Genomic DNA, 20341 nt, shown 5'->3' with positions numbered 1-20341 from the left:
GTTTATATTTTCAGAATTCTGAAGGATATACTTGCTTTTCTACCCACATTTATTTATTTATTTTATTTTATTTTTTAAAGATTAACAGGGATGCCCAAAGAAAAATATGACCCTCCTGATCCTCGTAGAATATATACCATCATGTCAGCAGAAGAAGTGGCCAATGGCAAGAAGTCTCACTGGGATGAATTGGAAATTTCTGGTGAGGCGTTTGATGTTAATTTTAACCTTTCATTTAGAGGGGGTTATCTTCTCTCCATAGGATACGTGATATCTAGCTTACCTGTAAATCTTTGACTACTGTGACCCCCTCCCCCACTGATCCTTCTGGTGTACAGTTTTACTCTATTCTCTTGATTTGTGTAGGCACTGCATGTTTAAAAATAAACTTGGACCATGAAATAAGCAGTGTGTTCTCGGCCGTTTCTGAATGTTCTACTTCTATAAGTAGCAAAATTTATGGAAAACCCATAACCATGTAACAGAATTTACTCTGGACAATTCTTAGTGTACCTACACAGTCGGCAAACCTTTGTCAGACATGCTAAAGTTCGAATCAGTGTGCATGCTGGTGCCAAAACCCTCACTTACAGCAATAAAGTAGGGGCAGAAGTTCTCAGAGCACTTTTTTTTTTTTTTTTTTTTTTTTTGTTTCTGCTGGGCTCCGCTCAAGGAGTGAGTGTTGTAGGAACTTAATGACTTTGCACCTAGATCCACAATTCGGGCTTCTAACGTGTGTGTGTGTGTGTGTGTGTGTGTGTGTGCGCGCGTGTGTGTGCGCGTGTGCGCAGTATGTCTCCAATCTCAGAGCAGCATGAACTAGTGATGGACCCAGTTCTAGCAATGCATTACGGGCATGTTTTAACCCCTTAAAAGAGAGATCCAGTGGTGAAAAACGTATCCCCTATCTTAAGGATAGGGCATAAGTTTCAGATCGCAGGGGGTCCGACCGCTTTTATTTTTTACCCTAACATGCTGGTGTTGGGTAACACAATTTCTTCTGAGTATGGAAATACCCCATATGTGGACGTAAAATGCTCTGCGGGCGCACAACAAGGCTCAGGAGTGAGTGCAATGTACATTTGAGGTGACTTACAGAGGGGGCTGATCGTTACAGCGGTTCTGACATAAACGCAAAAAAAGTCATTAAAGTCTGACGCGAAAATTTGAATTTGAATTTTTTCACTAATGCTGGTGTTATCCCAATTATAATTTTTTTACATTTTTTTTTTCACAAAGGGTAATAGGAAAAAAGCACCCCCAACATTGGTAACACCATATCTTCTGAGTACATAAATACCTCGTGTGGACGTAAAGTGCTCTGCTGGGGAACTACAATGCTCAGAAGAGAAGGAGCGCCATAGGGCTTTTGGAGAGAGAATGTGTCTGGAATTCAAGGCCATGTGTGTTTACAAAGACCCCATGGTGCCAGAACAGTGGAACCCCGTTTTTGAAACTACACTCCTCGCGCAATGTAGTAAGGGGTGCAGTGAGCATTTGCTGGGCGGTATACCAGTTCATACCGAATACAGAATTTTTTTTCCTGCAGGATATGAATTTTTCCCCATACCGCAATACTGGTTGGGCCCATCATAATCATATGCCGCCTGCGGACACTTTTATGCCTCTCTCTTCCACAACCCCCCCCCAAAGAATTATCAGCCCAGCGCTGTGCTGTCCCCCACATCGGGGAACTAATCATATGTGACCCACGAGCGCTGTTTCTCCCCCCCCAAATAATTAACAGCTGCTGCGCTTTACTGCACTATCCCGAGCCCGGGCTTAAAAAATAACAAAAAAATTAATTCTCCTACCTACGTTCCTCCGTGGTTCCGGTACCGGCCTCACTGTCCGTCTGCTGCTTCCTGGGGATGGGAATGTCAGAGCAGTCAGCCTATCAACAGCCACAGCGATGTCCCGCCTCAGCCGGTGAGAGGCAAGGAGCCGGCCGGCTTCTTACAGGACAGTGCGCTCGGCCTATCACTGGCTGAGGCGGGATATCGCTACGGCCGGTGATAGGCTGACGGCTCTGTGACGTTCCCATCCCCAGGAAGCAGCATTAGGCTCACATCGCTGGACCATGAGGCTGGTACCGAAGCAATGTAGGAAGGGAAGTTCATTTTATTTTTTTTTGTTTTGAAGCGCGGCTCAGGATAGTACAGCGCAGCAGCTGATAATTAAGTTTGGAGGGGAAGAGAAGCGGCGCTCTTGGGTCACGTATGATTAGGGGGACAGCGCAGGGCTGATAAACCGGGGGGGCGGAGAGGGAAGCAGCGCCCTACAGGTCACGTGGGGGGGGGGGCGGAACCGGAACCGCCATAATTAACAAATACAGTGATACACGTTTTTGGTCATACCGCCCAGCTCTAATTTGCACCCCACTGGTGTCTGACAGATCTTTGGAACAGTGGGCCGTGCAAACGCAAAATTACATTTCTCATTTTCATGGACCACTGTTAAAAAATCTGTCAAACGCCAGTGGGGTGTAAATGCTCACTGCACCCCCTTATTACATTCCATGAGGGGGGGGGGGGGGTTGTTCCACTCTTCTGGCACTATAGGAGCTTTGTAAACACACGTGGCCCCTGACTTCCATTCCAAACAAATTCTCTCTCCAAAATCTCAATGGCGCTCCTTCTCTTTTGAGCATTGTAGTGCGCCAGCAGAGCACTTTACATGCATATATGGGGTATTTCCATGAATGGGGTTAAACCTTTTGGGATGCTTTCTTCTATTACCCCTTGTGAAAATGAAAAAATTGGGGTAACACCAGCTTTTTAGTGAAAAAATCTAATTTTTAATTTTTGTCAAAATTTTGCGGAAATTTGTCAAATACCTGTGTGGGGTGTTAAGGCTCACTGTACCCCTTGTTACGTTCCTTAAGGGGTGTTGTTTCCTAAAATAGTGTGCCATGTGGGGCTTGTTTTTATTTTTATTTTTTTTCTGTTCTGGCACCATAGGGGCTTCCAAATGGGACATGCCCCCCAAAAACAATTTCTGAAAAATGTGCTTTCAAAAAGCCAAATGTGGCTCCTTCTCTTCTGAGCATTGTAGTGCACCCCCCAAAAAAAAAAATTCAGCAAAATTCACTCCCCAAAATCCCTTTGTCGATTCTTCCCTTCTGAGCCCTCTAGTGCACCCACAGAGCACTTAACGTTCACATATGAGATATTTCCTTACTCGAGGGAAATTGGGTTACAAATTTTGGGGGGCTTTTTCTCCTTTTTACCCCTGGGTCTACAAGAACATGCGAGTTTAAAAATTGACATTTTTTAAGTTCTTCACTTTGCTGCTAGTACTGTGAAATGCCTAAAGGATTAACACCCTTTCTAAAATGTCATTTTGAATACTTTCAGGGGTGCAGTTTTTATAATGGGGTAATATTTTGGTGTATTTCTAATATGAAGGCCCTTCAAATTCACTTCAAAACTGAACTGGTCATTGAAAAATTCAGATTTTAGAAAAATTGGAAAATTGCTGCTGAACTTTGAAGCCCTCTGATGTCTTCCAAAATTAAAAACATGTCAACTTTATGATGAAAGCATAAAGTAGACATATTGTATATGGGATAATATATCAATATAATGTCCATTTTCCTTACAAGCAGAGTGCTTCAAAGTTAGAAAAATGCAAGAAATAATGCAAGTATCGACGAAAATTTACCACTGTTATAGTAGAATGTCACGAAAAAACACTCCGAATCAAATTCATAAGTAAAAGCATCCCAGAGTTGTTGTTGCTTAAAGTGACAGTGGTCAGATGTGCAAAAAATGCTCTGGTCCTTAAGGTGAAAATGGGCTTGGTCCTTAAGGGGTTATAGAGCAGTTACTTTCCTTCACATGCCCAATGGCCTTTGATCAAATGTTATCTGCTTATATACTGTACAGACAGAACACAGTAGGTCAGCTGCAAGGGGAGTAATGCTGCCCTTGGCTCAGTTATCAGAAGATAAACACTGGTTTTCTGATGAATGGATATAATACATGGCTGGCATCAGGGTCTCTTTCACTAGCTTATTCTGCTGAATCAACTCAGTACCAGATTCCCTTTTTAAGATGAGGTGTGTGGAATTATATTTATTTTGCTATTGCAAAAACAAATTTATACCATGTGAACAGATAATAAAAGCTGTACCTTTTTCATATGTTCCTAGCCAGCAGACTGAGAGAAACTTGGTGGTTAATCTTATGCAGACACCTGCTCTTCAAAGCATTACTGTCATTAAAAACGATTTCTCGGCCGCTCTTCATTGGGGGACACAGATACTGATATGATCTTGCCACTAGGAGGCGCTGACACTAAATAGAAAAAAAGGTCTGCTCCTAATTGGCAGGATATAGCCACCCACTGGAAGTGAGGCAATCCGTTTTAGCTAGTATCAGTCAGAGGCAAGACACAGGTCTGGAGTTCTCCAGACCTGGTCTATTTATTTATTTTATTTTTTTTCTCATTCCTTTTATTTTCAGGTGGGGGTTCAGGAGCATGGCACTACCTGTCCACCTGTCCCCCCTTCTGCGATGAAGGGGCACAGTGCATAAAGGTACGGTCCGTCAAACCCTTCTTGCCAGCACCAGGGTAGTACCTCTGGTCTTGGGTGCCCTCTTGCCCCTGCTCGCCCCACTGTTGCAGCCTGGCATGATGCAGTGTGGAGTTAAGCTGGCCGAAGACTCAATCAGGGTGAGTATAGCCAACAGCCAGGTGAGTATGTGATCCTGCCGCATCCCCCACCTCCCCACTCCCCAATAGTAGGGGATCCCTTATTGAATACAGGCTTCAGTGGGGTAGCCTGCAGAGCTCCAACATGGCAATGGAGCTCGGTCACTTCTCCGGGTGATGGTGGGACTCCAGTGATTGTTCTTTATTATGGGTCTCCACACCAGCGCCGCCACTCGGTGGACCAGCGCTTGACGTCGGGGATCTCCTGGTCCTCTCTGGGGGGCCTGGCTCTGTGGGTGTCCCCCTTATCTTCCTGCCTGCAGGCTAGGCTAGTCTGGCGGACGGGATCTGCAGTGGCCGCTGTTTCAGGGAAGCTGCCACGGCCACATGTTTTTCCCCCCGGTCACTTCACAGCTTTCCCGGTTTTAACCTTATGCTGGCCGGCCAGAGCCAATATGACGCATGGGCCACCCCCCCCCCCTCTTCCCGGGCTCAGTGTGTGAATCTGGGGGTCAGCTAGATCCTTCTGTCACTTTTCCCGCACAGTGCAGGTTGACCTGTGCTGGCTTTTGTGGCCGCTGCCGTTGGACGCTTACTTCTGCCTCCGCCCCGTTCTCCACCCCCCCCCCCCCCCCCTACTCGTTTTGGGGCAGGGCATCCCACAATTAACCTTCATTTGGACTGGAGTGGCAAGGGCCTCTACTACTCTATCACCGCTCCAGCCATACTGCACACATGTATATATGCTTATTTTTCCGATGTTCCCGCATGCAGTAACAGGAAACCCCAGTTAATGTGGTGGCCTCCTTGTAGGGTGCCCTTCTTCCTGCATGCCCCTCCTTTTTCCCCCACCATATTGTGTTAAAAAACTAAAAATATTGGTGTTCCTGTGTGGATGTCTGGCTAAAGCACACTCTAGTGGCCATTATTGATATTGTCAGCCCCTAATTTTCATTGCTTTTAAGAGTTCTCACTCTTCTTCTGGTGACCAATTTTATAGCCATTACAGCTTTTGGTCAGTTTATCTTCCCTGTCCAGGGCTTGTATTTTTAATGCCTATTATTTTCCTGGGGGCCACTACGATTTTTACTTAAACATGCTGGTTGGGGATGTCTCAGCCGTATCCTTTTTATTTTTTCCCTACAGGGTTCTCACTCTTTGTTCAGGTCATTGTCATGTCTGCGTGCCCGTGGCTGTATTTCTCTTCCTCCCTACCGGAGCAAGGCATCGGTGGGGTGACCCTGATGGTGCATTGGCATTCCTGACTGAAGCTCAGGGCCTCTTTTGAGGTTCCTCCTCGATCATATACAAGCCTTTTTTGGCTGGCCCTGGGCCTAAAGAGTCTGCCTTGCGGCTCTGGTTCCCAAGAGGGTACTGGGTAAATGGATTAGTGGTTTTCCCCACCGCTGGTCACCCCTTGGGAGTGTTCTTAGGATTCCTCCTCCATAGGTCACCTATCAAATGTCTGTCGCTTACGCGGCTGGTGCTCTGGATCCCCACTTCTAGTACAAGGTATCCGTGGAAGTAACCCTTTGTGGGCATGGATTGGATCTGATACCAATGGGTCAGTGTGTGATCTGCATGGTTTCCTCTGCCACTTGTCATTTCATAGCTGGTATTCTAGTATGCCACTGCTAGTGCGAGGTGTCCGAAGGAATGACCCGGTGTATGTTATGGACTCTATACCAGTAAGCCAGACTGTGTTCTGCATGGTTCCTCCGCTGCCTTTCACTTATCTCGTGACTGCTGCATCCACGGCTGGAGTTCCGGTGCCCCACTGCTAGTGCTCAGTGTCTGCAGAAGTGATCCAGTGTGTCCTGTGGACCCTATACACGGCGACTGGATTTAATCCATGGCTCCTCGGCCTCCCCCAATCTCCCTGGATGGCGGGGATACTACCTATGGCTCCTGGGCCTTCCCGCCTTCCCCCATGTGACGGAGGGGCACAGTGATCACCTATCTGTAATATGGTCATCTTATCGCCACCGACCTGCACCTGGAGGTGCACCCTTTCTATAAGCTGAACCGTTATCTGCACTGTTTCCACCACCATCTGCCTCCCATCACAGGGCTGCGGCATGTATTGCTGGGGTTTCCCGTACCTCTCTCCTGGTGTGAGGTGTCAAGAAGGGTGTCCACATGGGTACAAGGGACTGGATTAGAGTCAACCAGTCTTTGGTCTGCATAATCTCCTACACCACCAGGTTGCCTTTTTAGCTTAGTGTACTCCTACCCAACCTTCGGTGGGAAGGATAAATCGAGTGACCCTGTGGGTTCAGGGATCCTGTACCTGTCAGCCGACTGTCGGCTGCATGGTTTACCACTGTGTCGAGTCCTACTATGCACTTCCAGCATCACGGCGGAAGTTCAGGTGTCCTACTACAAAGGTGAGTTGCGGTGTAAGTGACCCTGTGTGGTCTATGGGCCCCATACAATGCTCCACATTGTGTTCGCAGGGTGCTCTACCCTACCAGGTCCCTCTCCACATGCCTGCCACTCTTGTGTCTTAAGGCTGGTAACCCACTTTAGGTGTGGGGTCATGAACGCAGTGACCCGGTGTGTTGCATGGCTATGTCAAATTAGCCAGCCTTTGTCTGCATGATTTTCCTGATTCACCAGGTCACCTACCCTGTACCTGCCGCTTCTCTGGCGGATGTCTGGTGCCCCACTTCTTTGGGGCCCCATAAGAGTGACTCTGTTTCATTGGACCTTCTCCCAGCGGAACTTCTACCAGTTAGTCAGACTGGGTCTGCCTGGTTTCCGGCACCGCATGCATCTTCCTTGAGTGTAGCGTCATTGGACGGTAGGGTGTGGACTTTTCCTGCAAGTTCAATAGACCTTTGCAGGAACAGCGGCCATCTTTGTTCCCTTCTTAGGCGCACCGTTGGTCTGCTGAGAACTTCGGGATAGCGTGCCATTAGGTGCTAGGCCTGTTTTTCCATACTGCAGGACATGTGCTATGTCGGCAGTTGACACAGCTTCAGCCCTTTTTCATAGGTTCCTGGGTTGTGCCTCAATGTGGTGTTAACCCCCCCACTCCCCCATGGTGTGTGTTGGTACGTATACTCAGTTGCTGTGTAGTCAAGTCTTTGTCTCTAACTCAGCTGATGTCCAGGGTTCCGATCCAGTCAGGGACTTAGACGTCTCCATACCTTGGCTTGTTGTCGAGGGGTTCCAAAGGTTGCAATGTTCGCCCATAGCTTTAACCCATTACTGCAGGGCAGCGTTTGCATGCACCTAAATTACTTGGCAGTCCCCCTTCTACAGGGAGTACAGCGATCGGGGGTTGGGCATGTTCAGTACTTGACTTTTGCCTCGATTGCCCTTTTTTTTCCTCCTCCAATAGGGGGCTTTTGGCGGTCTCGCGGAGTGCTTTCTACTGCCAAGTTGGCACAATCTTTATTTAATTTATTTCCCCCCCCAATCCCCCCCCCCCCCTTACACAGGTGGGGTACCTGCCTGGGTCCTTATTCTGGTGAGAGCCGAATTTTTTTTGTACTCCCCATAAAATCTTTCTTGTAGCCTTCATTGAAAGAGATTTTAGCAGCACCCACCCATTTCTTCATGTCCTGTCCGGGTTTTTTTTTTTTTTCTGGTGAGGTGTGTGTGTGTGTGTGTGTGTGTGTGTGTGTGTGTGTTTTTTTTTTTTTTTTTTTTTTTTTTATATCCAGGGTTCCCTTCAAAGGACCTTCGGACATATCTTTGTTGGCTTCTCCTACTGCCTTGTGGCAAAACTGGTTACCTCACTTCCATTGGGTGGGTATATCCTGCCAGGGAGGAGCAAACTTTTTATTATTTTTTTTTTTTCCCCCCCTATCTAGTGTCAGCACCTCCTAGTGGCAAGAGCATATACCCATCAGTTTCTGTGAATACGAAAAAAATCTCCTTTTTTTTTTTTGAAATGTCAGACATCTCGCTCCTGAGACTCCCTGCGATCGAGTTATTAGACGGGAAGCAGGCAGCATTGCGCTCAGCTTGTAGTCTGTCCAAGACCTCTGTAAATTTCTCGGCATAGACTTGTCAAAAGTTGTTTTCAATGACTAATGCTTTAAAGCCGCTCGGGCAAATTGTAGATTTTGGCCCCTGCCTTGGTAACACGCCACCGAATGTATTTAGTACTCTTAATTCTGGAGCATACTAGTTTGCAATATTTCTGCTTTTTAAATTGTTATATATATTAATTTTTTATTTTGTTTCTTCAATTTTCTTCTGTAGGAAGGGTGCGCAGTTTAAGCACATCACTTTGGTCTTTGACACACTTGACAGTCTTACACCTCAGTGATAACAACCTCTCTCGAATACCACCTGATATTGCCAAGCTCCACAATCTGGTTTATTTGGACCTCTCTTCCAATAAGCTTAGAAGTTTACCAGCAGAGATAGGAAACGTTGTCTCTCTCAGGTGAGTATGTGACTTTAGGGTCTTTTGATGACTTGTGAATTAATAATCAATTTTAATTTAATGGCTTACTTATTAATGTTGTTGCTCTGTGGTCGTTCTGTTTGCCAATAGAAATTTCAGAAAATAAAAAACTTTACTACACTGCTCAAAATAATAAAGGGAACACTACGATAACACACCCTAGATCTGAATGAACTAATCGTATGAAATACTTTCGGCTTTACATAGTTGAATGAGCTGACAACAAAATCACAAAATTATCAATGGAAATCAAATTTATAAACCCATGGAGGTCTGGATATGGAGTCACACTCAAAATCAAAGTAGAAAACCACACTACAGGCTGATCCAACTTTGATGTAATGGCCTTAAAACAAGTCATACTCATTATGACTTGTTTTAAGGACATATCAGTAATGTGTGTGGCCTCCACGTGCTCGTATGACCTCCCTACAACACCTGGGCATGCTCCTGATGAGGTGGTGGATGGTCTCCTGAGGGATGACCTGGACTAAAGCATCTGCCAACTCTGGACAGTCTGTGGTGCAACGTGGCGTTGGTGGATGGAGTGAGACATGATGTCCCTGATGTGCTCAATCGGATTCAGGTCTGGGAAACGGACGGGCCAGTCCATAGCATCAATGCCTTCCTCTTGCAAGAACTGCTGGCACCCTCCAGCCACATGAGGTCTAGCATTGTCTTGCATTAGGAGGAACCCAGGGCCAACTGCACCAGCATATGGTCTCACGAGGGGTCGGAGGATCTCACCTCTGTACCTAATGGCAGTCAGGCTACCTCTGGCAAGCACGTGAAGGGCTGTGCGGCCCCCCAAAGAAATGCCACCCCACACCATTACTGACCCACCACCAAACCGGTCATGCTGGAGGATGTTGCATGGCGTCTCCAGACTCTCACATCTGTCGCATGTGCTCAGTGTGAACCTGCTTTCATCTGTGAAGAGCACAGGGCGCCAGTGGCAAATTTGCCAATCTTGGTGTTCTCTGGCAAATGCCAAATGTCCTCAACTGTGTTGGGCTGTAAGCACAACCCCCCCCCCACTGTGGATGTCGGGCCCTCATACCACCCTCATGGAGTCTGTTTGAGTGGACACATGCACATTTGTGGCCTGCTGGAGGTAATTTTGCAGGGCTCTGGCAGTGTTCCTCCTGCTCCTCCATGTACAAAGGCGGAGGTAGCGGTCCTGCTGCTGGGTTGTTGCCCTCCTACGGCCTCCTCCACGTCTCCTGATGTACTGGACTGTCTCCTGGTAGAGCCTCCATGCTCTGGACACTACGCTAACAGACCACGGCTTGCATTGATGTGCCATCCTGGATGAGCTGCACTACCTGAGCCACTTATATGGCTTGTAGACTCCGTCTCATGCTACCACTAGAGTGAAAGCACCGCCAGCATTTAGAAGTGACCAAAACATCAGCCAGGAAGCATAGGAACTGAGAAGTGGTCTGTGGTCACCCCCTGCAGAACCACTCTTGCTAATTGCTTATAATTTCCACCTGTTGTCTGTTCCATTTGCACAACAGCATGTGAAATTGATTGTCAATCAGTGTTGCTTCCTGAGTGGACAGTGTGATTTCCCAGAAGTGTGATTGCCCTGGAGTTACATTGTGGTGTTTAAGTGTTCCCTCTATTTTTTTGAGCCGTGTATATGACTCGGTTGTATTGAATAAACTGTATTGTATTGCATTCTAATTACAAAATCTTATATTCAAAAGTAACTTGTCATGGTTTTACATATATAAACAATTACCACACTGATGCACAGTAATATATTTAGAACTTTATGGCAGATGAGCAGAGTTTTCCATTATGAACTGGGACAGTGTTCCATACTCTGGGGATAAAAAAAAAAAAAAAAAAAAACCCTTGGTCCATCTGTGAACTAACCCTGAAATGTTCACCAGGTATAACCAGTCTTCCTAAGTGTTCATTAAAACCAACTTGTGTGACGTGGGTGACTTTTTCTGAATTGTCTGTGCTGAACAAAGTCTTGCACAGTTTACAAGCAAAGCAATCTATGCTCCCTTAAAGTGTACCTGTCAGTAGCAAAAAACTTCTTTATATAATGTAGAAAATAACATGTACATTTATAATATTCATAGGTTTAAAAGAATTGTATATTTTTGTCCTTGCAGCTATTTCCTGTGTGTCTCTGTAAAGAGACCAAATACGGGAAGTGTGGGAGGACAAGCAGCAGTGCTCCCGACTCATACATGAGGGTGATTGACAAGCCAGGAGCCTGCACAAAGCTCTACTTGTCCTGCCCTCACTTCCTGTATTTGGTCTCAGAGACCCACAGGCAATAGCTGCAGAGACAGCATTTTTCACGCAAAAATTTAATATACATTTTTTTTTTTTTTTTTTTTAACAAACCTTTTAATAGTTTTATCTACATTTATATAAACGTTTTTGCCAACGACAGGTACACTTCAAGAATCCTAGTCTGTGCAAGTCAAAATGATTTCCCACAGTTCACACTTAAACCATGGAAGCGGAAAATATGGAGGCAACATGAAGGTGATTTAGACTCCTTTTCTTACTACCTGGGCACTTCTAGCCTTCCCGAGTGTCTGGCACAAAAAGGACCTCTAAGCCACCATGTGTTAGGCTATGTTAACAGTGGAATGTCTGCACGGATAATTTCCGCACAGACATTCCACTGACAGCTGAGCACCAGCAGAACATGCAGGCACAAGGACCACTCTGAAATGTACAGTCTCATAGATGGCAATGCAGACTCCGCAAAAAAAGACATTTTTTTTTTTTTTTTTTTAAATCTTTCTGTGGACACCGGAATTTCAACACAGCAGAATCCCATTGAAATCAACAGTACTATGCTGCAAAATTCTGAATGGAAGTTCCATTGTGTGAACATATCCTTATAATTGATATGGAAATCGCCTACAACATCCAGAGACCACTCCAAATTGTGCTCTTTAGTGACCTGTGGGCAGAGGACTATTTTCATTCTTCACATTTCCTGGTGTACATTTGAGCTGCCACATACCGTATTTATCGGGGTATACCACGCACCGGCCTATAACACGCACCCTCATTTTACCAAGGATATTGGGTAAAAGTTTTTTACCCAAATATCCATGATAAAATGAGGGTGCGTGTGTGCGCGTGTATACCCCCAGGAAAGGCAGGGGGGGGAGAGGCCGTCGCTGCCCGCTTCTCTCCCCCTGCCTTTCCTGGGGTCTAGAGCAGAGCGCTGCTGTCGGCCCTTTTCACCCCCTGGTTATCGGCGCCGCTGCCCGTTCTGTCCCCCTGACTATCGGTGCCGGCGCTGATAGCCAGGGAGAGAGAAGCGGCGCCGACAGCCAGGGGGAGAGAAGGAGCAGCGGCACCCATTGCCGGCGCCGCTGCCCCGTTGCTTCCCCCCATCCCCGGTGGCATAATTACCTGAGTCGGGTCCGCGCTGCTCCAGGCCTCCGTCGTGCGTCCCCAGCGTCGTTGCTATGCACAGCGCGGCGCTCTGACGTCATGCGCCGCGCCGTTCAGCGCATAGCAATGACGCCGGGGATGCACGACGGAGGCCTGGAGCAGCGCGGACCCGACTCAGGTAATTATGGCAAAGGGGCAGCGGCGCTGGCAATGGGTGCCACTGCCCCTTCTCTCCCCCTGGCTGCCGGCGCCGCTTCTCTCTCCCTGGCTATCGGCGCCGGCACAGATAGTCAGGGGGACAGAACGGGCAGCGGCGCCAATAACCAGGGGGTGAAAAGGGCCGACAGCAGCGCTCTAGACCCCAGGAAAGGCAGGGGGAGCGAAGCGGGCAGCGACGGCCTCTCTCCCCCTGCCTTTCCTTTAGGCTAAAAATTTTAGCCTAAAAAGTGCGTGTTATACGCCGATAAATACGGTACTTAAAATCAATGATTCTTAAGCCCACAGCAAATAACTCACTAGTAATATGCTGGTCCACTGCTTAACTAAGTGAAATTTAGAGTGGCCTGATGTGCTTAAAGGGGTACTTTGGGGGGGGGGGGGAGAACTTATTTTTTTTTTTTTTTTTAAAGCAACTGGTGCCAGAAATTTAAACAGATTTGTAAATTACTTCTATTAAAAATCTTAATCCTTCCAGTACTTATTAGCTGCTGAATACTACAGAGGAAATTTTCTTTTTTGGAGCACAGTGCTCTGATGAAATCATGACCATAGTGCTCTCTGCTGACATATCTGTCCATTTTAGGAACTGTCCAGAGCAGCATATGTTTGCTATGGTGATTTTCTCCTACTCTGGACAGTTTTCAAAATGGACAGAGATGTCAGCAGAGAGCTCTGTGTTCAAAAAAAGAGGAGAATTTCCTCTGTAGTATTCAGCAGCTAATAAATGGAAGGATTAAGATTTTTCTTAATAGAAGTAATTTATAAATCTGTTTAACTTTCTGGCATCAGTTGCTAAAAATTAAAAATAAATTTCCACCGGAGTACCCCTTTAATGTAGGCTTGTTCTGACGAAGAGTGGGTGAGCCCACAGCTGGTAATCTGTAGCCATATAGTTAATGTGTGTACATGTGTGGCTATAGTAGATTATAGGGGAGTAAAATCTAGTGAATGGTTCCCTTTTCAAAATGTATTTCTAAAAATTGTGGTGTGGGTTTTTTCTTGACACAGGGAATTGCTTTTAAATAACAATCTGTTACGGGTTTTACCTTATGAGCTGGGGCGACTGTTCAGGCTTCAGACCCTGGGTTTAAAAGGTAAGGATTTTAATGTATTCTTTTTATTTTTATCACCTTAAAGGGGTACTCCAGTGGGAAAAAATATTTTTAAAATCAACTGGTGCCAGAAAGTTAAACAGATTTTTAATTGACTTCTGTTTAAAAATCTTAATCCTTCCAGTACTTGGCTGCTGAATGCTCTACAGAAAGTTGTATTTCTTTCTGGAATTATTTTCTGTCTGACCACAGTGCCCTCTGCTGACACCTCTGTCCGTGTCGGGAACTGCCAGAGCAGGAGAGGTTTGCTATGGGGATTTGCTTGCACTCTGGACAGTTCCTTACATGGACAGAGGTGTCGGCAGAGAGCACTGTGGTCAGACTGAAAAGAATTCCAGACATAAAGCTTCCTGTGGCGCATCCAGCAGATAAGTACTGGAAGATTAAGATGTTTTAACTCACAAATCTGCAACTTTCTGCCACCAGAAGATTAGAAAAAAAAATTCCCACCGGAGTACCCCTTTAACTTCACTTGTATAACTAATTTTCTTCTTCTCCTCTAGGCAATCCTTTATCACAGGATATTCTCAGTCTGTATCAGGAACCAGATGGGATCAGAAAGCTACTGAACTACATGCTTGACAATCTAGCAGGTACTCTCCTAAAACCTGTCCAGATATACTGTAGCTATGCTTGTGCACCAAAAATTGGAATAGTTTTCTTATTTACATGTAAGGCCAGGTTTACACTGTACTTATAGGTTGTAACCGGTATTCCTCAGCACCCTGCTGAGAAGATGCCGCTGCATAATGTGACGGAGAGCAGTGGGTATTAATTCCAATGTTTAAGCCATACATTCTAATTTAACAAGGTCCAATAGTGCAACAGACCATGCTATTGAGTCCTGTTGAAATAAAACATGCCAGTGAAATAAGGGGACTCTGTTCATGCTATTGAAATGGCTGGTACCCACTGTACCCTGTCGCAGTATGCCTGCATTCCTTTCGGAGTGGGATACTGACAAATACCTGTGACAGTGTGAAACTAGCCTACCTTGGATGAGCAAGAGTATACAGTGGTCCCTCAACATACGATGGTAATCCGTTCCAAATGAACCATCGTTTGTTGAAACCATCGTATGTTGAGGGATCCGTGCAATGTAAAGTATAGGAAGTTGTACTCGCCTGTCCCCGCTGCCCTGGATGTTGCACTCCATCGCTGTCGCCATGTCCCCGCCGCTCTGGAACATCGCTCTTGCGTCGCCTACATCACGTCACTACGCACGCTGCTCCTATTGGATGACAGGACGGCGTGCGCAGCGACGTGATGACGACGATGGAGAGTGCCAGCGGTGGAGGGGATCCCAGAGAGGACACTCCGGAGCCCCGAGGACGGGTAGGAGCCCAACACCGGAGCACACGGGGCACCGTAAACGGCTATCCGGTGGCAGCTGAAGCAGTCTGCGCTGCTGGATAGCAGTTTATGCGATGGCCCCGACATACAAAAGCATCGTATGTTGATGCTGCCTTCAACATGCGATGGCCTCTGACAAATTATCATATGTCGGGGCCATCGTAGGTCAGGGGGTCACTGTATTGCATCTGTGGTACTAAATATGGGAGGAAAAACTAACTTCATTATAAAGAAGATGAGGCTAACACCAGTTTGAGAAACTACCAACCTTTCCAGTCAACACCAAATTGCCAGTATGTTTTTACAGTGCCCATGGTTTTCTCCTGCCCATATGCCTTTCTTTAAAAAAAAAATATGGGCAGTAGTATGAAATGATTAGAAAGGTCTTGCATTTCATACCTGCTGTGTGTTAAGGCATTACTTTTGTGAGGTCATGCAGGCATGTTATAAGTTGTAATGCTTTGGATTCTGTGCTGAGGCCTCCAACTGTTTGTTTTAAGGGTCTCTGCATTGATACCCCCGATCGATCAAAACCTTTTTATAGTATATGTCCCCTTCTATTGTTAGTGCATTAAAACTCAGTGAAGATTTACCTATTAAAAATCAATTCTGAGGCATCTTGTTAAAATGCTCCTATCAATACATTGGCATAATACAGACTTATTATTAAACTGAACAGAATATTTTGCCTTAGCCGGTATGGGGCAGGAGCACCATATGAGACTGCAATCCAGTCACTGGGTAGTGGATTTGGCAAGTCACTTGCTATGCCTTCTCCCGCCAGTCAGGCTTGATGGACAGCCTGAGTGCAGGGCTTCTCCCAGGAACATGTTTTAGCCTGTTTTTAGTGCTGTTATTTTGTAAGTGTTAATAAGCTTATATTTTGTGAAAGCTTCTAACCAGCTTTAATGTCGTCTTTATTCACAGTTCATCCAGAACAGCTTCCTCAGAGGCCGTGGATAACATTAAAAGAACGAGACCAAATTCTCCCCTCAGGTATTTATCAGCCTTTTAAAACTTATGATTAGTTGTAAAGGAGATTCTTAAAGGCAGAACATTTGTTAAGAATTGAAATGTGCAGATCTGTTCTAAGCATGCAATAATTTATATGCCAACGATTGAGATGGCTTCTTTCTGTATTCTAGAAACTGTAATACAGTTATTGCTTTCCTACTAGACCTTTTAGGATTTAAAAGGTTGTCTTGATGCTTATCTGGGAGTGATGGCCAAATGCTGATGAGCAGTTCATTTTCATTTATATAATCTAAGCATGATTTGCATAGTGTTGTGTATGTAGCAGGGAAACTTTTAGGTAGGGTTCTGTAAATGACAGAAATGACATTTCTTTTTCCACATACACTTTAATATGTGCTATAAAAGAAACCATCAGCTGTGGTGGTTTAAGCTTTCTTTCCTTCAAGGGCTGATTACCGAATACAAATTAAAGTTTCTAATCCACTCATTAGGCGGCATTAGCAGACCTCAAAGAACCTTATCTGTACAGTGAAAATAGATGGTGAAAATTGCATTGAACTTGTGTTCTTAAAGGGCAACTTAAAAAAAATCTTCATTTTATGGTCTTATGGAATGAGATCTAGCTCGCTTAGATCCACAGAAATTACCTGCTAACAATTTCCTATGAATCCTCGATTTTGCTAAACAATTATTTGTAAGATCATAGAACACACTCAATAAAATTAAAAGTAGTCTTTCTACTTTAAACAATACATTTAAAGGCACAGCAGATTTTGGCCTTGTTTACACAGACACCTTTGTCTTTCCTCCTTTTTAACCCCTTAATGACAAAGGATGTATATTTACGTCCTTGGCCGGCTCCCGCAATATAACATGGGGTCACACGGTGACCCCATGTCATATCTAGTCGGTCCCGGCATGTATCTGAAGCCGGGGCTAATAGCTTGAGGCAGTGATTGCGGTGCTGCGCGCTATTAACCCTTTAGATGCGGCATTCAAAGTTGAACACCACTTCTAAAATGAAAGTAAAAGCTTCACGGCTGTTCAGTGGGGCTGATTGGTACTGCTGCAGTGAAAATGCGGTGTCCTGATCAGCTAGCACGCGAGCGGAGGTCTTCTCACCATCCTCCGGCACGTTCGTTCGGCGATTGATTTCTGCAAGACTGAGAATGCAGGCGTGAGCAATCGACCGCCGATAACACTGATCAATGCAAAGCTATGGCTTTGCAGTGATCAGTGTATAAGATCAGTGTGTGTTCAGTGTTATAGTCCCCTATGGGAGCTATAACACTGCCAAAAAAAAGTTATTAAATGTCATTTAACCTTTTCCCTAATAAGTCCAAATCACCCCCCTTTTCCCATAAAAAGTAAATAAAAATAAATATAAACGTGTGGTATTGCGACGTGCGTAAATGTCAACTATAAAAATATATCATTAATAAAACTGCACGGTCAATGGTGTACGCGCAAAAAATATATAATATACATATTTTTGGTCACTTTTTTATGTCATGAAGAAAAATGAATTAATTAAAAAGCGATCAAAAAGTCTGATCAATACAAAATGGTACCGCTAAAAACTTCAGATCACGGTGCAAAAAATGAGCCCTCAAACCGCCCCAAATGCAGTAAAATAAGTTATAGGGGTCAGAAGATGTCTATTTTAAATGTATACATTTTCCTGCATGTAGTTATGATTTTTTTTCCAGAAGTATGACAAAATCTAACCATCTATATAAGTAGGGTATCGTTTTAATTGTATGGACCTACAGAATAGACATAAGGCTTCACTTTTACTGAAAAATGCACTGTGTAGAAACAGAAGCCCCCAAAAGTTACAAAATGGTGTTTTTTCTTCAATTTTGTCGCACTATGATTTTTTTTTTTGCCGTAGATTTTTGGGTAAAATGACTGATGTCATTACAAAGTAGAATTGGTGGCGCAAAAAATAAACCATTATATGGATTTTTAGGTGCAAAATTGAAAGGGTTATGATTTTTAAAAGGTGAGGAGGGAAAAACGAAAGTGCAAAAAACGGAAAAACCCGTGGTCCTTAAGGGGTTAAGGGGAGCCTGTCATATTTTGCCCAATACAGTGGTCCCTCAACATATGATATTAATTGGTTCCAGGAGAAGCATCATATGTTGAAACCATCATATGTCGAGTACATATGTCTATCTAAAAATGGTAATTGGTTCTGGGGCCTTGGAACCATTGTATGTTGAATACATATCTCTATGGGAAACTGCTAATTGGTTCTGGGATGACCATTGTATGTGGAGTGTATGGGGAGTGTTTAACAAACCAGGGTGCCTCCAGCTGTTGCACAACTACAACTCCCAGCATGCATGTACAGCAACTGACTGTCTGGGCATGCTGGGAGTTATAGTTTTGCAACAGCTGGAGGCACACTGATAGGGAAACATTGATGTATGGGGTGTATAGTGTGTATATGTATTGTATGTGATGTGTGACATCGCATACAGTACTGTACAGTTCTTTAAATACCTTCAGGGGGGACAGAATGTCCTCCATTACGATCCTGCCGACTACAGCTCTATAGGAAAGGAAGGGGAGGGCAGCCAGCAGCTCATTGGATGCCTGCAGCAAGATGCTGCAGGCTATTGGCTATGGCTGCACTGGGGGGGGGGCTTACACAGAGCTCACAGTGGAAGCCTGCGTGAGTTAGCAGTAACAGGAGGCAGAACGGGGCACATTAAACAACTATCTGTCAGTTGCTGAAGTTGTCAGCACTGTCAGATAGCTGTTTGTATTATGGCCCCGACACACAGCAGCATCATATGTCGATGCTGCCTTCAACATACGATGGGCTCTGAGAGGCCATCATATGTTGAAATGATCATATGTCGGGGCCATCATAAGTCGGGGGGTCACTGTATAACCATAGGCAACAAGTTATGTAGGGTAAAATCGGCTGGCTCACAATGTCATGTTGTCTTCAGGGTCGGAAGGGATATTGAAGAAAATAAATGTAAAAGCAGTCCACACCATATGCCTTGCCCCATGTTGTCCCTGGGGCATTGTTCTTCCTGGGCTGGTCACTGTGCCATGGGCTGTAATCATGCCTACTCTGGTGTCACTGCTCTGTTCACTTTGCACACTGGTGATTGGTCCATACCAAGAAATCATTTAAAGTTTTTGCCAAACTTTACTCATTTAATAGCTGTTTGTTTGTATTTTTCAGTTTCCTTTACAGTTATGTGCTTCAATGTTCTTTGTGATAAATATGCTACTCGGCAGCTTTATGGCTATTGCCCTTCCTGGGCGTTAAATTGGGAGTACAGGAAGAAAGGTATCATGGATGAGATAGGCAGCTGTGATGCGGATATCATCAGCCTTCAGGTAAACTCAAGGGAGTAGATGTTTTAATATATTTTCTCCACTCAAAAATACTTTTGGCATCACTAAGTGTGCCAAACAAAATTAATAAAATGGTTTACTGAGGTGTAATTCCAATTTTCAGAGAGGTTTATTTGGTGTTCATTGTGTGGAACAGGAAAAAATTGCAATTCTACTATTTTCATTTTACGAATAATATTCATATGGTATTTTAAATAGAAAGGAAAGAACCTCATGGCTTTATTCACAGAAAAAAATATTCTGGCTTTGAGATGTGGATTTAGAAACAAAAAAGAAAAAAACTGCATTGACAGACATGAAAATGTTGATGCTTTGTGTCTAACAAGCTGGTCCCTAATTTCAGGATTACTATAACATGTAATACGTAAGCTGATGTACAGAAAGCAGAAAAAAACGTAATTCCGAAGACTGTTGTGAATTTTCAATGACGTTAGAGTACATATGTTGCGGCAAAAGTCGCTGACGTGCGCCAAATTTATAAAGTGTCGTGCAGACCTTGATAAATTTCGTGGATGCTGAATCGTATTAAGTTATGCTCTATTTTACACAATCAAAAAGTCAGAGTAAATGGTGGCCATGTCACAATTGTATGAACTGTTGCATGGACCTAAATACAATTGTGGCATAGTTCTATAGGGCGGGTTTTACTTGTCCTGGGAGAACCTCTAATTCTGGCCTGTGCAACATTTTTGCGACCATTTCATAAAAAGTGGTTCATGATTGACCACTGCACAAAGTGCTCTAGATGAGAACACTTCATGACAATGACATGTAAACGTTCAAAATGAAATGAAGTGGTTCAAATTGTCTTAAATTCTAAGCTGACAATTTAGTGTGA

At 44.6% G+C, this 20341-nt stretch overlaps 1 protein-coding gene across 3 annotated transcripts in view; it reads left to right on the top strand.

Annotated features, from left to right (window-relative positions):
* The window catches only part of CNOT6L (CCR4-NOT transcription complex subunit 6 like), a 68067-nt gene that overhangs the window by 35631 nt on the left and 12095 nt on the right, over positions 1-20341 (top strand). For all 3 annotated transcript variants that reach the window (XM_056568804.1, XM_056568802.1, XM_056568803.1), the window contains exons 2-7: positions 81-202; positions 8872-9058; positions 13691-13776; positions 14298-14387; positions 16075-16143; positions 19328-19485. In XM_056568804.1, the coding sequence (XP_056424779.1) occupies positions 91-202; positions 8872-9058; positions 13691-13776; positions 14298-14387; positions 16075-16143; positions 19328-19485 (702 nt within the window). In that variant the 5' untranslated portion in view covers positions 81-90. The remainder of the gene's footprint in view (positions 1-80; positions 203-8871; positions 9059-13690; positions 13777-14297; positions 14388-16074; positions 16144-19327; positions 19486-20341) is intronic.

This window comes from Hyla sarda, chromosome 1 (genome assembly GCF_029499605.1).
Source record: "Hyla sarda isolate aHylSar1 chromosome 1, aHylSar1.hap1, whole genome shotgun sequence".
NCBI lineage: Eukaryota > Metazoa > Chordata > Amphibia > Anura > Hylidae > Hyla > Hyla sarda.
The sequence above is the reverse complement of the archived record's forward strand: the minus strand, read 5'-3'. Positions and strand labels throughout refer to the sequence as shown.